Source organism: Pteronotus mesoamericanus, unplaced genomic scaffold, assembly GCF_021234165.1.
Source record: "Pteronotus mesoamericanus isolate MK-2021 breed Mesoamerican mustached bat unplaced genomic scaffold, CSHL_Meso_final scaffold_705, whole genome shotgun sequence".
NCBI lineage: Eukaryota > Metazoa > Chordata > Mammalia > Chiroptera > Mormoopidae > Pteronotus > Pteronotus mesoamericanus.
Window position 1 is genome coordinate 14993194 of NW_026555326.1, and position 17564 is coordinate 15010757.

Genomic DNA, 17564 nt, shown 5'->3' on the forward strand with positions numbered 1-17564 from the left:
ATTTAACATTTTATTCCTAAATTTTCTCCAGGTGAATACAAATAGATTGCAACACTTTTTTTTAAAAAAAAAACTGTGAGTACTCTTCCATAGCATGACTTTGTCCTGATTTATTCTACATTTTATGTACATGAACATGGGAATGTTTTGTAGGTATAGGCAGTTTAAATCTAGAAAGCATTTAGCTGGGAACTGACTTTAGCCACTTTGAAACAGTTCTTTGCACCAAGGTCACTTAAAGAACTAATCAGAAAAAGCACTGAAATCTTCCTAATTCAGCTCGGTGAGCCAGGCTCCCAGTCTGTGCACACGCAGCTCGGCCTCGGGTGTGTGGTCATGCGCAGCAAGAGGGACAAGAGAGAAGGGATTGGGAGTGTAGGGCTGTCTTGTTTGTGCAGCCATTAATTCTACAGATGATGGTTTGAGATCAGCCTTGTGCCAGGTGCTCTCTTAGGTGTGGGGACGCAGACATAACTGAAGCATACTCCTTGTCCCTGGAAGCTTATCGTGGAGTTGACTGAGCCCCCTACCAATCTACATGAGGAATATTGGGAGTGGAGATTTGAGTATAATTTCCAGAGCACCTAATACTGTTAATCACCTTTCAGATACACTGCATTCTGTGTGTGCCATTTAAAAATCAATAGCTGCCCTTGCTGGTGTGGCTCAGTTGTTGGAGCTTCGTCCCATAACCAAACGGCTGTGGATTCGATTCCAGGCCAGGGCACATGCCTGAGTTGCAGGTTCAATCCCTGATCAGGCGCATATAATCCCTGGTCTGGGCATGTATGGGAGGCAGCCAGTCAATGTTTCTCTCTCATCAATTTTCCTCTCCTTCCCTCTCTCCCTTCCCCTCTCTCTAGAAAGCAATGGAAAAAAAGGTCCTCAGGTGAGGATTTAAAAAAAATAAAAATGAAATATTAAAGAACAATAGCAATGATAAAAGGTAAAGTAAGCAGTGTAACATGTGCTGAGTAGGAGGAGTTCAAAGACATGAGGCTGGGGAGATGGAGTCGGAATTCTCCTTAAGGAGGAGGATTGGAATGCAGAGGGATGGAAAGATAAGAGGCTCTTGTCCTGCTAGCCCTGGGGACGGGTGAGGAGGGTCTGGAACTGTAGACAACACATTTAAAGAAAAACGTGGAGGTGGCAGACCACATAGGACTCAGCAACTACCTAAGTTTTAGATGTTGGAGACTCTGAAAGGCAGGCCGCAAAGGTGACTCCAGTTTCCAGCCTTAATGACTAGAAGGAGAAGGGTGCCATTAACGGTAGTAACAGCGCAGAAGGCGCTGGCTTCATTCCACTGGAATACTCGGCGTTTGAGGTACTGGCAGGATACCTAAATGAACAGGTTATCTAGGCATTTGGAAATTCAAGTCTTAAGCTTCGGCACAAGGTGGTGGCTAGAGATGATCGATTTGAACAGTTTCTTAAGGGGGCTAGTTTAGTTTGAGGGAGTGGATGAAATCAACTTGGGGAAGGAAGAAGCAGCCCTTAGACAAAACCTTGGGGATCAATTATATGTAAGGGGTAGGAGAAAGGGACGGGGACAGGCAGAAGGTAAAAGAGGTGAAAGGAGACCTTTGATGCTGTCACCAAACTGTGGGAGGAGAATTTTCAAAGAGAAGAGCTCAGTCCGCAGTGAACCAATGTTGAACTGAACTAACCACCCAAGAGTAGTGAAAATCTGACATTCAAGAGGAGTAACTTATGTGACCCCATTAGCCGGCGTTCTTCTCCAGTACCATGAAAAGGGGACAGTGAGCCTTGGGTGGGAAAGGGAGCTGACCATGGCACCCAGGCTGACCGAGGAGGTGTGTGAACCCAGAACGGGGATGAGTGGGGCTGGCCGGGCTGGCCGACCGGCAGCTACATGGGGGATCGCATGGATACCGAGAGGAAGTTGTAGAAACAGGGAAAGTTTTCATCAGAAAAAGAGCAGGAGTCAGCAAAGTGCAGCCCTCCACCTGTTTTGTAAAGGAAGTTTTGTTACTGAACTCAAGGGGTTCAGGGTGGTCTGTTGGGCTGGCATGACAGTAGTTTTATAGATGCGTGCAGCAAGTAAAAGGCTGTATTCACACCAAAAGCTCCGCCTCCCCAGATGGCTTCGCCATTGCTTATGCACACCGTTGGGCAATTACATGTTAATTTTTTCTTTGCACTTGGCCGCTTTCATCCCAGTTGAGCTCAGGTCAGCTCTTCTGTTTACAGTTGTTTCTGCAAAATGCTATGCCACATTTTTAGCAGTTAACAAGAAACGACATTTAGAATTCCCTAGGCCTTGAGACCCATGTCCTGTCTAACGGTTTTCATATTGTGGGCCGCTGCCTTTGTGCTGCAATTGAAGATTCATCTGGCCCTTTCTAGAAAAAATGTCCTGACCCCTGGAAAAGAGTTTCAGGGTCTGAGGTTTGGCCCCAACTAGAGTGAATAGTGAGACTGAGTGAGAAGCTAGGCCAGCCACTCACGTGGCTGAACGGTCAGAATGGTCGTGGTCCCTTCAGGAATTCGGCAGCCAGGGTACCTGAGCAGCAGAATCAGCGAGTGTGCTGAAATCCCCTCATTGCAGCGGGGGGCGGGGCGGGGGGAGTAGAAGGCTGAAGCTACTGAAAAAGAGGCACAGCTGCCTGCAGGTCCCCCCGAGCCTTCAGGAGATTCAGGCAAGGGGACAACGATGAGGAAACACGTTCCTAGCTGTTGCCCCACCCTGATGCACACACAGGTCCTCAAGCCCCAGAGGAAGGTAGCAGAGTGTTTTCTGACAGTCCCACCCTGGGTCCCCTAAGTACATCCTGCCTCCACCCCCAGCAAGGAGAGGATGTGCACTGATCTGTGTGGGTGGGAGAAGGGGTCACAAGGGCTCAGTGTCCTGGTAACTATATGGCAGTTTGTGAGGCCATGGTGAAGGTGCGCCCTATAGCACTGGGTTCTGAAGGATACCCGGTGGAAGCAGCTGTTGGGAGGGAGCTAAGGGAGGGTGAGAGGCAGCGCTGAGGTGCCCGGAATAGGCCCTGCCAGCTCCACTTGCCCAGGTGAACCTGGGTGGTTTGGGTAGAAAGAAATAAGACCCAGTGTCCCTTCCAAGCCTGGGCACCACACAGAGTATCAGAACAGTTTATCTTTTTTTAAAGGAATCGTCCAGCTGCCCTAAAACCAAATCCTAGCAGTGACCAGCAGATGAACCTGTGTGCGCCTGCTGCCCTTCCCCAGGTGGGGAGCCTTCCCCCTTACAGTCTCGGGAGACTGGGCTTCCACTTGGTTTTTTCTAATCATCCAAAGGTCTTAGAGTTTAGATAGATACAGACAAGTTGTCTGTGCTGCAGTCCATTCTCTGGGCCCCTGGTTCCCTTCACATTTCAGGTTATTATCCTGTTTTTGTTTCTCTTTAAAACAAAACATTTGTTTTTCTGATTTTTAAAAGGGTAATTGTTTTGATGAGTGGGAAGATTCATTCTCAGCTCCCTAAAATTCTGCCAAAGGGAAAAGAATGAGTTGGGTTGCTGGAGAGGCCTCGCTACTCCTGGGAGCTCTGTGTGTTCTGCTACTTGCACCTCTCCCTCAGCTTTGGCGGGTCAACAGGCAGTGCTTACAAGGTGGGCAAGTCACCCTAGCTGGTCCCCAGCCCTCGTCACACCTTCCAGTCAGGTGCAGCCCCACCTTCTTCGGCCACCCCGGCAGGGGAAGCGCCAGTGCGCACTGCAGTCCTAACTCACTTTCTCTCCCATCTTGTTCTGCAGGGGTTTTCCCTGAACAGATACCACCCCCATCCATTCCAAGGCTATGAGCACAGCAAACACAGACACCAGCAACCGGGGCCAGGATCTTACCCTAATAGTTTCCAGCTTCAGCAAATAGAGTTTCTCAAGGGGCAGCTCCCAGAAGTGCCACTAATTGGAAAACAGACACCAACATTGCCACTTCCCCTCCCTGAATTCTGGCCAAGGTTTCCAGGACCCCCTGCCAGAGGCAGGCAACCGGAGACCTGGGGTGTCCCCAGGGGCGCACCTCTCAGAAGTCAGGCGCTCCAGAGAGAGTTCCAGCCTCCTTCCCCACGTGGCAGCATTCTGCCATGGAGAGGTGTTGATAGGCTTTCCTCACACTTCCGGGACCTGAGGATCAGCCAGGATCAGGAACAAAGGATCTTAGAGCTCTTGCAAGAGCTTGGCGAAAGGAGGGTCACCACAGCTCAGGATCTGGCCGCAAAGCTCCAAGTCCCAAAGAAGGAAGTCAATCGCGTTTTGTACTCTCTAGCGCAGAAGGGTAAGGTGTACCGGGAGGCAGGAAGGCCCCCTTTGTGGAGAGTTGCAGCCTCAGTTACGGCTTGGAGCCAGCGCGACCAAGTATCGAGAGCATACACTTGTGGCCAGGGAGCTCCAGACCCTAGTTTGGAAACTGAAGACAGAAACCCCGCAGCTAACTTGGAAGATCCTCAGGAGCTTTTTGACATGGCTGAGATCAAGGAAGAAATCTGCAACTACCTGTTTAATGTGTTCAAGTCCTCCGCTCTGAATTTGGCTAAAAATATTGGCCTCACAAAAGCCCGAGATGTCAATGCCGTGCTGATTGACTTGGAAAGGCAGGGGGATGTTTACAGGCAAGGGACAACCCCTCCAATATGGTATTTGACTGACAAGAAGCGGGAGAGGATACAAATCAAGAGAAATACGAACAGTGTTCCTGAAACGACGCAACCTGCTGTTCCTGAGACCAAAAGAAGCATAGAGCTCCCCCGCAATAACTCACCCGTGTCAGATGCCTCAAACAACGTAACCACAGAAAAGTTGGAGAATGGGCAAGAACCAGTCATAAAGTTAGAAGGTAGGCAAGAGGTCACACCAGAACCAGTAAAACCGAAACCACCTGTTCGGGACAATGGCCCCTCAAAAACAGGGTACGTTGACTTTGAAAATGGCCAGTGGGCCACAGATGACATCCCAGATGACTTGAATAGTATCCACGCAGCCCCGGGTGAGTTTCGGGCCATCATGGAGATGCCGTCCTTCTACAGTCACGGCTTGCCACGGTGCTCACCCTACAAGAAGCTGACAGAGTGCCAGCTGAAGAACCCCATCAGCGGGCTGTTAGAATATGCCCAGTTCGCTAGTCAGACCTGTGAGTTCAACCTGATAGAGCAGAGCGGACCACCCCATGAACCTCGGTAAGAGACCCCAGGAACTGTGCCTAGGGTTGGGGTCAGACGCTCTGGTTCCTGACGCCGTCTCTGCTGACTCATGAGCAGTGCCGCGTGGTGGCCCCTGTCTTTTCCCTCTTTTCTTTTCTACCTTTTGGCTAAAGCACCCTTGTTGGCCCTTCCTCTAGCTCTTGAGCAGGGAATGTAGACCTCTGACTAGCCAGAATATTGGCTGAACAAGAGGGAGGTTGACCCTGTTGGCTAAAATGAAGCTTCTTGGGAGATGATTAGTTTCATGGCCTTCTAAGGCCAGAGGTAATGAAGACTTGACTCCCTGCCCGCATCTCTTCATGTGCCATTCCCCCTTTCCCTGCACTAAATCCCCAGAGAGGGCACAGAACAGATGGGTTGGGGCAGGCTGCACGCCCAGAGCAAGGGCGCGCTGTGCTGCAGTGGCGGAGGATTCACACCCGCCCCCAGCCACTGTCAGGAGAGGATGGCGTGGAGTGGGCACGGCCGCCTGCCGCCTGCCTCCTGGAAGTGCTGGCTCTGATCTTACATACGCCCTCTGCACAGAGGGGCAGGCTAGTGCTCGCTGCTGCTCCTAAGCTGTGAAATTGGAAATTCCTGCATTCAGACAGCTGGCCAGGCCCCTGCAGGCCAGCGCACAGGGGGAGGGAGACAGGCGCACAGGTGGAGGGAGACAGGCGGGCCCAGAAGGCGCTGCCGCAGGGCCTAGCAGAAGGCCAAACCCCCTGAAGCTAAGTGACGACCCCCCACCCCCACGCCATGAGGGCGGGGGCATTACCCTAGGCTGTTGTCCAAAAGTGAGGATTCCCAGCGTGACCTTTACCCCTTATTGTGACTGTCATCATTGCGGGAGAGCTGTTAAGTAAAGAGGGTGTGTCTGTCCAAAAGCTGGCGGACCGGACTGGTTTATTTCTGTTTGGGGTAAAGACTGGATGGCTGTCCTTCTCTTCCCTCTGCCCCCTCCCCAGGGTTGGGGAAAGCAGTGGGTTTTGCCGCTAACCTCTCTTTGGACTCCAGCTATAAGAAACACTGATGCCATATTCGAATATTTCAGAAGACCCAGGACATAAGAAATTTGACCTACTTTTCTAAATGAAATCCCAGATTGAGCAAAGAGCTGAACAAATTTGCAAGCTTGAACAAAGGAAGTCTAAGTTCAGTCCAGAGGCCTAGAACACACACTTTTTGGTTTTCTATATAAACGGGGAAATTCCTTTCATCTCAGGCTTCAGACAAACAGAGCTTTAGAATGACTCAAAATATGAGCGGCGTGTCTCTGTGGGTAGGTTGGGGACAAAAACAAGCCCCGAGAAGTGGCAGATGTCTGACCCCTGTAGGCATCCGGGGAGTGTGAGACTGCGCTGCGAGGCGCGTGCACTTGCTTTAGGACCTGCCCTTGAGGTGGGCAGTCTATCACAATTCTTTAGGACGAAGGCTTTTCGGTTGCTAACGACTAATACGGTTTTAACTCATCCTTTTTGTACAGAGTTTACCTCAATTCATTGCTGAGAGATGAGAGGTGGTGGGTCCCCTGAGCGAGTTCCATATTGCCTGTGGCTGGGTTTGCTCTAATGAGCTACGGGGAGGTAGTCACTGGCTGTTTTGTTTCCAGAAAGTAGGGACAGGCTGAGCCTCCAAAGGGACAAGGAGCCCCTTGGCCTACCTTCCATCTCCTCCACAAATCGGAAAGCCCCTTAGAGTAGCAGGAATTCCAGGGTGAAGATCTCTTTGGAGAGGGCAGAAGGGAGGCCTAGACTAGTGTTCACACATCTAATCACTTTCCATCAAGATTTAAATTCCAAGTTGTCATCAATGGCCGAGAGTTTCCCCCAGCTGAAGCTGGCAGCAAGAAAGTGGCCAAGCAGGATGCAGCTGTGAAAGCCATGACCGTCCTGCTTGAGGAAGCGAAAGCCAAGGACAGTGGAAGGCCGGAAGAATCGCACTGCGGTCCCACGGAGAGGGAACCGGAGAAGGTAGGTGCCCTGCCCTCTGGGAGGGTATCAGTTACTTTTCCATGTCCGTGAAGGATCAGGACCGGAGCTGGCCCTCGTGACACAATCTCGGCCTCGCAGCTGATCCCTTATCTCAGTGTCAGCTGCCTGCTGTTCCTGTGCGCCGCCCCCCGCCCCCGCCAGCCCACCTTACCTCCTCTCGCCCAGCTCCTCTTCTTGCCCCCTACCAAGTAGAACTATGGATAGCAGAGTTGAACGAGACAGTAAAGATCATCAAGCCCGATCACCAGATAAGAAAAGAGACCCAGACATTGAAATAGCTCACCCTTTCCTGTAATGCTTACAAAATTCCCACAGCCCTCTACCTTCGGAGGGCCAGCCCTAACGTGTAGTCGACCAAAAGAAATTCTCCCATCGCCATTCTCTCTGCTCTGATAGACCAGCCAATGTTTTCTTAGTTGTTTTGTTTTGTTTTTGTTTTTCTTTGTCTCTCATTTTCTCCAGACTGCAGAGTCCCAGCCCACCACCCCTTCAGCAACTTCCTTCTTTTCTGGGAAGAACCCCGTCACCACATTGCTTGAGTGTGTGCACAAGCTGGGGAGCTCCTGTGAATTCCGCCTCCTATCCAGAGAAGGCCCTGCCCATGACCCCAAGTACATCTCTTGTATCATGTATCTCTGCTGAGGTTTTCTCAAAAAAGAGAGAGATACAGTTCCTCCTTGCCGCCTCAGAGATGGCAGATTATTTCACGGAGCGATCACTCCTGTTTTCGATATGGAAGAAGGGGGGCCTTGAGGGCATGGCAGAGAATCTGGGACTAGGAATTCAAAGGGCGCGGCAGGGACCAAGCGCTAGGGAGATGCCGGCTTGGAGGTTACTGGTGGTGGGACAAAACGGTACGAGACCTGGGTTGTGCGTGACAAGCTCTGCTCTGAGGCTCTGCACTTACATGCTCAAGAGAAGGGTTCCCGGAGGAGGTGAAACTAGGCTGATGCTTAAGTGTTGAGTAGGGGTCAGCTAGGCTGAGCGAGACTGGGGGCAGGAGGAGGGAGAAAGGCACCAGCTCTTCAAGGCAGAAGTGACTGCATGAGCCAAGGCACAGAGGTGATGTGTGCAAGGAAATGACAAGTCCTAAAGGATGACATCCTGACCAAGGCTAGGTGCATCTCTTTAATCGAAACCAATTTAATTCTTCTTTCATCTCCTGCCAGGTTCCAATACTGTGTTGCGATGGGAACCCACACTTTCCCCACTGCCAGTGCCCCCAGCAAGAAAGCAGCAAAGCAGATGGCTGCCGAGGAAGCCATGAAGGCCCTGCATGGGGAGGCGACCAACTCGACACCTTCTGATAACCAGGTGGGGCCATTCCCTACTCAAAAGATACAGGTCATTTTTAGCAACACGATGGCTTAGGATTGCCCATGAGTCCCTCAGAGTATTCTCAAGTGTTTAGAGTTCCTCTTGGTTTGGTTAATTCTGTTTCAGCCCGGAAGTACCAACACAGAATCGTTTGATAACTTGGAATCTGCGATGCCCAACAAGGTTAGGCGGATTGGCGAGCTCGTCCGATACCTGAACACTAACCCTGTGGGCGGCCTGTTAGAATACGCGCGCTCCCACGGCTTTGCTGCTGAGTTCAAGCTGGTTGACCAGTCCGGACCTCCTCACGAGCCCAAGTGAGTGTTCCAGTCCTGGCCACAGCCGTGAGTCACAGGGTGGGGACAGCCTGTAACCCAGGGAAAGAAAGAATGTGCATTAGCTGTGAATGACAGGACGGGAGGGGCAAGTTGAGAGAAACAGGTCCAGCCCTGTCTCTGTGACCCCCTAGAAGATCAGCCATCTTGAGAATAGAGTCACTTTTCCAATGAACATGATCCTTTTTAATTTTTTTAACTAATTTTAATTTGAAAGAACTACATATATACATAGAAAATCATTCAAGCTGATTCAGAAAGTATGCAACAAAATGTCTCATTTCTATCTCAGATTTCTAGTTTCTTTCCCCATACTCCACCATATACACTATTACCAGTTTCCTGAGTCCTTCTAGAAATTTCCATGCATATATTAGCACATTTTCCTCTTTTTAAAGAAAAATAAGTATATAACATATCTTCTATGCTATGCTTTGACTCCTTTACTTACGAATGTATCTTAGAGATCATTACAAATCAGCATGTATGATGTGTCAGACTCTTGCACAGTTATATAATATTTCATTGAATAGAGGCTGACAATTTTAAAATGGTTTCATTAAACCAGGGATATGAAAGGTCTTTTCTAAAATGAACACTGATACAGTCCACCTTGTTTAAGAAAGTAAATGTTGGTACTGCTGAAGCCCAACATAATTTCCCTTACATAATTTATTTAACCAACCTCCAATGACATCCAGGCTGGTTTTGGTTTTACTATTAAAAACACTCCTGCAGTAACTCCTTGTACTGTATGTATGTCTGCTCATGTGTGTAAACACGTCTGTGGTATAAAGTTTCAGGAGTGGAATTTTTGGGCCATGGGTCATGTCGGGGGTTTTTTAAGTTTTATTTATTTATTTAATCCTCACCTGAAGATACGTTTGTTGATTTTTAGAGAAAGAGGAAGGTGGGGGGAGGAGAGAAATACCGATGTGAGTGAGAAACTGACCATTGCCCTCCTGTACCCGGGGATTGAACCCACAACCGTTTGGTGCATAGGAGGATGCTCCCACCAACTGAGCCATCCTCTGATGAGAATTATACCAGCTTATGCTCCCCTCAACAATACGGGGTGGGGCAAAATTAGGTTTACAGTTGTGAGTATGCAAAACACAGTTTATTCTTGTATTATTTATTAATTATAGTATTTCCACACGAACAACTGTAAACCTGCTTCTGCCCCACCCTGTATGTGAGAATGGCTTTTCCGTGCTTACCTGGCAGAGGAGATACCATGACCACGAAGAATGGCTTTTCCCCACACCGTGGCCAGTATGGTGTTACCAACTTCTTTATCTTTGCCATTCTAAAGTGTGAAAAATGGCATGTTACTACAGTGAAAAGATTAGTCTACATTCAGATATTTATTATAATTTACCGTAGTAATAGGTCAAAGGAGAAAAACCACGTGATCATCAAGAGAAATTCCAAAAAGTCATTCAGTAGAATTCAACATTCATTTAGATTTTTTTAAAAACCCAGTCTGTTAAATTATTGAACGCCTCCTTAGCATGATAAAGATGCATGTCTGAAGTCAAGAGCCAGCAGCTTACGTAGTGCTGAGCCTGGAGCTGGTCCCCCAGGTCAGGAGAAGGTGTGGATGCCAGTATCCTTATTTAATATTATTCTGGAACTGCTGGTTAATGCGGTCATTGGAGGAAAATAAGTATAAAGAGAGGAGAGAGGATGTAAAGTTATCATTATTTGCAGATGATGATTGAATACATGGAATATTCATGAGAAAATTATATATTAGAGACAGGGAAAATCTAGGAGAGTGGGGGATTACAAAATAATGTATAAGAATAAAGAACTGTTCTGTATACAGCAACAAGCAATTAGAAAACGTAGCAGGAAATACCCTATTTGCAATAGCAACTAAAAAAATAAATGATGTAGGCACATCCCTAATATGAAGTATGAGGTCTGCCTGGAAGGTGTCTGTCTTCTATAAATAGAGGCATTTATTGAAGAAGATACAAGAAACATTGTGCATAGGACAATGATGCCTCAGTCCCCTTCAAAATAGGCACCTTGGGACCGCACAGTTCTCCCAATCGCCATTAGCTGCCCCATTGTATTTTCTTGAATTTCATCAAGAGTCTGAAATTTCTTCCCTTTCAAAGGTGATTTTAGTTTCAGGAAAAGCCAGAAGTCACAGGGCATCAAATCTGGTCTGTAAAAGGGCTGAGCCACCTGGATGATTTTGATGTTTTGCCAAAAAACTCTGCACGCTGCATGTTGTTGGGATGAAGCTGCCAGTCTCCAGTTGCCCATAGCTGCAGCCTGCTGAATCATATTAGTTTCCGTGGAGGAATGTTCAGGCTTAACACACAACTTGATGCAGATTCATTACTCTACTCAGTCATTTTGAATGCAGTGGCCACACAGTACACATGCTCACTCAACATCATCTACCGCCCCCACTGACTAGTACAGTGAAATCATCATTGTTCACACATGCGCATTCCAGTCCACCTCCTTGGCTGCCAGGTTACATTGAAGTCGTGCCAACCATTCTCATTATGTTAACAGTGGCTGGGCTTTTTCCGGACAGACAACATCGTGTGTGGGCTCTGCCTTAAGTAAAATGCCACTGAAGACTATAAAGGAAAACTGATTACATTGGGAGTTGGGGGGTGAACTGATAGAATAACTTAATGGTAGCACTTGTCCCCAGATTAATCTTTACCTTTAATGTGATCCCAGTAAAACACCGTTAGAATTTATTTTCTTTAGAACTAAAATTGATTTTAGAATTAGAAAACTTTGATTCTAAAGTTCATATGAAAAATAAAGAGGCAAGGATAGGAAAAATTTGAAAGAATGATAAAGTAACTGGTTCTAGCAGACATTAAAATAATGCTGTACTGGTCTGTGGATAGAAAGGCGGGTCAGTGGAACAGAATGAAGCGCTTAAGAGCAGACATAGACATCAGTGGGATTTTTGTACATTAGAAAGACGAGGCTTCAACTCAGTGGGGAAGTGATGGGCCATTCGGTAATGGTGCTGAAGCTGCTGACTGTCCATCTAAAAAGAACAGTTGGGTGTCTCCTTCCATTGGATCCAGGATTTAAATATAAAGTAAATGAAATCATAAAAGCACTCGATAAAAAGTAGGGACTCTTGGGGGGAGTTTTAGAATTTTGGGGTGGTGAAAGCCTTTACAGTCAAGATATAAAACAGTGATAAAGGAAAAAGAAATACGACCATAAGAAAAATTGGTATGTTGTCAGCAGGACCACGTGAGGGGAAAAAGCCCTTGTGATAAACAACAGCCCAAGGCTAAATTTTTAAATATTAAATATATAAAGGATTTTTTCAAATCTAATAGAAAAATAAAAAAACAAAAATAAAAGTAATGAATTATTAGTAAATGATCAAGTGCTCATCCTCGCTCTGTCAATTAAATTACACTTCATTGATGGACTTAAGCAACAGTGATGGAACTTACCGTCTACATTATAGCCAAGGGCAGAAAGTAGTGCCTTGGACCTAGCAATGCCACCTTCAGGAGTTCACACACACACAACACATGGTATAAGTACAGAGCTTTTCATTGCAGCATAACACAAGACTCCGAATGATGTGACGTTCCATCATTTGCAGACTGGTTAAGTAAAACACGGCACATCGACACTTAGGAATACCAAACAGTACTAAAAAAGAGTAAAATGCAATCTATATGAAACAACCTCAAGGTGTATTCCTAATGAAAAACCAAGGCGTAAAGTTGGGGGGGAGAGAGAAGTAGCATATTTATATATGCATAGAATATTCTCATGAAAGATAAGAAACCCTGTTAATTGTATTTGCTTCTAGGGAAAGAGGGACACTCATTTTACAAGTTACACTCTTAACTCTTTGAATTTTTACTCGTGTGGTAGTCTGTTTCAGTTTCTAAAAATCATTAAGGAAAACTCATAAATGGTATCTTATATTTTAATTTGTTTTAATAGTAGATAATGTTATTCATCTTCCTGTTTATATTTTATTTGTACTTCCGTTTCTGTCAACTACCTGTTCTTGTCCTTACCTATCTTTCCTTTGGCTCGTTAACTCCATATGGACACATAAGAGCATTTAATGTCATTTAAAAAACTAGTATTTGACCAGCATGCCCCAGTTTAGAACAGTCCGCCTAGCTGGGTCAGCTGCATTTAGAAAGAGTTAGAGCGGCGGCACTCGGCCCTTTGTTTACAGGCAGCTCAGGAGGTTGGGGAGCAGCCTCCCTCCGGCTGCTTTTCTCGTTCACACTCTTCACACCCCCTGGCTTTAACCTCATCCTTCTTGTGGGAGGTTTATCCATTTCCTCTTTCTCTTCAGTAAAATCTTCTCTAAAATCCTCTCTAGGACTTCAAGGCAGTCATTCATTCAGAACTTAAGAGCTTACTGTGAACTAGATTGAGGATACGGAAACCGCCTGCGCCGCGGTGCGCTGGTGACACGTGATCGCAGCGCAGTGTCGCGGTGGAGGTGAATGCGGCGCGCAGTGTGGCCAGGCCCTCCTGGGGGGTCGGGGAGGGGGAGCACTAATTCAGAAACTACAATTAGTGAACGTCTAGTATGATAACACACGTTACTTCCTTCTGTGAATTATTCTAGGTCCTCTTTTTTTTTTTTTTTGTTCTCCTTGGCAACCTTCACTAATTTTATGACTTTTATTACTGAAATGCTGGAGACCTGTTCGGAGCTCCAGACGCCACTCTATCCAGCTGCTTCCTTGTCCTGTCTTCTGGGATAAGCATCTCTAATATGACACGTCCAAAGCAGAGCTTTGGTTTTTGCTCCCTTACACTCTTCTGTGCTGGGTCTTTCCCATTTTGGGAGCTGATGCTGCTGTCCATCCTTAAGTTCAGTTTATTTCTATCCCAAATCCCTTCCTCCTCTTTCCACCTTCACTGTTACCCTCTGGACTAAGTCACCGTCTTCTCTGGTGTAACCCTTGGTGGTCTTGTCCTGATCTCCCTACTTCATTCATTCAACAGATACTTACTTGTTACAACAGGAGCCAGATAACTAATAATCACATGAAATGTAGCTCTCACATCGATTTGCATTACAAAGGGCTTGAGCTGCGTGATGCAGTGAGAATCTACCTGGCCTGGCTTGACTTGGTAAGGAGAGGGGAGAGGGCTTCCCTGAGAAATGAGGAGGATGAAGAGAATGCTGCAGACACGTATCACAGCGCAGCGTTACAGTGGAGGTGAGGCGAAGGTGGAGGGTGCTGGGCAGAGGCCAGTAGCCCCCAGTGCGGCAGGGGGCGGCGGGGCCGTGGGCGCCCGTGTGCGTGGGGCCGAGCGCACTGGAGGCCTGGCGCCGGCTGAGGCTGGAGGGTGTAGGCTTTTACCATACAAACAGTGGAAACCCATTGAAGGGTTTTAAGTAAGGGACTGCCACTTGCCCCCACTCCCACTTTTCCCCTCTTGCCAGCATTTTTCCTACTATATTTTTGTACTAAATTTTCTTTCCTACTCTGAAAAGAACTATTTCAGACCTTTGTCTCTTTCTTCAAATATCCACCAAAACCCCTCTTCCTCACACTAAACTGGTGACCTTCATTCACACTTAATTGAGAAAATAATCATATGACAAATATTTCACCTTGCCATCAGCAAACTCACCTCCCTGCGTACATGTGTCCTTGTGTCTGCGCCGTATGCAGGGAGCACCCTCCCTCCATCGCTGTGCCTGGGGCCCCTTCCTCTCGTCTGTCCCTTTGATTGCCGCCCTCCCTCACCACCAGGTGCACCCTCTGCTGAGCCATCCCTGTAGACGTGCCCGTGCTGCCTTAGGAACCTCCCCTTGACCCCACGTCTCCCTCCAGGTGCCACCTCGTCTCTCTGCTTCCCTCACAGCCACAACTCTTCAAAGAATTATTTATAACCTTTGTCTTCACTTCTTAACTCATTCCAATGGCGCTTTTGTCCCTAGCATTTCACTAAGAAGGCTAAGCACCAGCCATCTGTGATTATTGAGCATTTGAAGTGTGGCCAGTGTGACTGAAAACTCAATTATTAATTGTATGGAATTTTAATTAAAGTTAATAGTCTCGCGTGGCTAGTGGCTACCTTATTGGACAGTGCAGCTCTAAAGGTTTCTAGTGGCATAATGCACAAATTTTATCATAGATACATGTATATGTTCAAACACATGGAACCATCATGAAATTCTCAGGATCCCCCTGACAGATCCTACTTCATTTAGCCCTCCACCCGCTCTCCACTGTCTGTCAGTCCACTGCCCTCTCCTTCACGGAACTTCAGCCCGCTGCCCTGCTCGGACCTGCTGGCAGCAGCAAAGGAGGGAATGAAGGCATTCGGTGCTCAGGGTAAGCCAGGGCTAGTGAGAGGCTCCGTGTGGTTGCCAATGAAGGTCAATTCCTGTTACCACCTGAGCTGCTAAGTCTTTTTTCCTTTTTCTTTTTTTAATATATATTTTATTGATTATGCTGTTACAGTTGTCCCATTTTTTGCTCCCCCTTATTCCCCTCCACCACCCCATCCCCCAGCATTTCCCCCCCAGTTCATGTCCATGGGTCGTACATGTAAGTTCTTCGGCTTCTCCATTTCCTATACTATTCTTAACCTCCTTCTGCCTATTTTGTACCTACTATTTATGCTGCTTATTCCCTGAACCTTTTCCCCATTCTTTCCTCTCCTCCTCCCCTCTGTTTACTGTTCATAGTTTTCGATCATCTTTTTCTTAGATAAGTCCCTTTAACATTTCGTATAATTAGGGCTTGGTGTTGATGAACTCCTTGAACTTGACCTTATCTGGGAAGCACTTTTTCTGCCCTTCCATTCTAAATGATAGTTTTCCTGGATAGAGTAATCTTGGATGTAGGTCCTTGCTTTTCATGACTTTGAATACTTCTTGCCAGCCCCTTCCTGCCTGCAAGGTTTCTTTGGAGAAATCAGCTGATAGTCTTATGGAAACACCTTTGTAGGTAAATGTCTCCTTTTCTCTTGCTGCTTTTAAGAGTCTCTCTTTATCTTTAATCTTGGGTAATTTAATTATGATGTGCCTTGGTGTGTGCTTCCTTGGGTCCAACTTCTTTGGGACTCTCTGAGCTTCCTGGATCTCCTGGAAATCTATTTCCTTGGCCAGATTGGGGGAGTTCTCCTTCATTATTTTTTCAAATAAGATTTCAATTTTTTGCTCCTCTTCTTCTCCTTCTGCACCCCTATGATTCGGATGTTAGAATGTTTAAAGTTGTCCGAGAGGTTCCTAAGCCTCTCCTCATTTTTTTGAATTCTTGTTTCTTCATTCTGTTCTGTTGATTGTTTTTCTTCCTTCTGCTCCAAATTGATGTGAGTCCCAGTTTCCTCCCTTTACTGTTGGTTCCACATATATTTTTCTTTATTTTTCTTTATTTTCCTTTGTATAGCCTTCTCTTTTACCTCCATTTTTTACCTCCATTTTGTGACCATACTCAACCAATTCAGTGAGCATCCTGGTTACCAGTGTTTTGAATTAATGCATCTGATAGGTTGGCCATCTGTCCATCACTTAGTTCTATTTTTGGAGGTTTGATCTGTTCTTTCATTTGGGCCATATTTCCTTGTCTCAGCGCTTCTGTGATGTTGGAAGGGGCAGAGCCTTAGGTATTAGGTATTTGCGGGGGGAGGGGTACCAGGTCAACTGCGTTGTGATGCTGTGGGGGGGTGGTCCGTGAGGGAACAGTATCACTTGCTCGGCTCTTAGTAGGCTTTCAGTCACTTCCCCCACTACCAACAAACAAATTGGGCCCTTCTGGTGCTGATTTCCAGACGGGTGGGTTTGTGTACATTCTAGGACCCCATGGGTCTCTCCAAGGGACTCTCCTGTGAGGCTGGGATTTTCTCCTGCTGCCGCAACCCAGAGAGGTTTTTACCTCCAGAGGTTTTGAGACTTTTCTCTTCCCGCACTGGAACCCTGGGTTGTGTGGTCTCTCTCACTCCCCAGCTGTTCCTCCCGGTCTGTCATCATGCAAATGTGGGGCTCTGTGGTCTGCCAGCTGCCGCCTCGCCCACCTGGTGCTCCAGCTGCAGCCTTGCCACACTGCCCATTTCCGCCCCTCCTGCTGGTCTGGATAAATCTTTCTTCTTTAATTCCTTGGTTGTCAGGCTTCCATACAGTTCGATTCTCTGGCAGTTCTGGTTATTTTTTATTTTTAAATGTGTTGCCCTTTTTTTGGTTGTGTGAGGAGGCAAAGTGTTTATTCCTGCGCCTCCATCTAGGCCAGAAGTCCTGAGCTGCTCAGTCTTGATACTGAAGCCTTTCCCATATGCAGTTGGATTAGCCAAAGCAGGGTCCCCGACCAGCAGATTAGGATCTGGTTGAAATCTAGGGTTCTTGAACCCTTGCCTGGTTGATGCCCCAGCCGTTTTGCTCCATCCTGCGCTTCCTGTGTGTGTGTAAGATCCTGCCAGGAAGGGAGGTGCCCCCAGCAGCGCTGCCCACCTCCCTGCTCCGCTCGAGGCCTGTACAGTCAGCAGAGCTCACGTGCCCCAGGTACCTCCTGTCCCCTGGTAGCCACCTCAGGGCTTTGAGGAATCGAAAAGTAACTCCTCGTGGAAGTTTGGTTCCCTGGTCTACGGCAGACCTCGACATCTTGACTGCTCTAGGCTAAGTCCTCTTGAGCTAATGAGGAAATGGAAACCAGGTAAATCGGAGCATTAAAAACTGGTGGTTCAAGTGGGGAGAAAGCTATTTCTTTCCCATTTCTGCTTGGGAAGAAAGTCCACATTTGGTGGTAGTATTTCTTT

At 47.2% G+C, this 17564-nt stretch overlaps 1 protein-coding gene across 8 annotated transcripts in view; it reads left to right on the forward strand.

The window, feature by feature from the left end:
* Positions 1-17564, forward strand: part of ADAR (adenosine deaminase RNA specific) — a 42685-nt gene that overhangs the window by 16856 nt on the left and 8265 nt on the right. For 3 of the 8 annotated variants that reach the window (XM_054563264.1, XM_054563268.1, XM_054563271.1), the window contains 5 exons: positions 3741-5161; positions 6954-7137; positions 7621-7769; positions 8328-8472; positions 8602-8792. In XM_054563264.1, coding sequence (XP_054419239.1) covers positions 3741-5161; positions 6954-7137; positions 7621-7769; positions 8328-8472; positions 8602-8792 — 2090 coding nt within the window. Of the gene's footprint in view, positions 1-3170; positions 3214-3539; positions 3597-3740; positions 5162-6953; positions 7138-7620; positions 7770-8327; positions 8473-8601; positions 8793-17564 lie in introns of those variants that run through there. The other 5 variants (XM_054563263.1, XM_054563266.1, XM_054563265.1 and 2 more) reach the window with 4 other exon arrangements.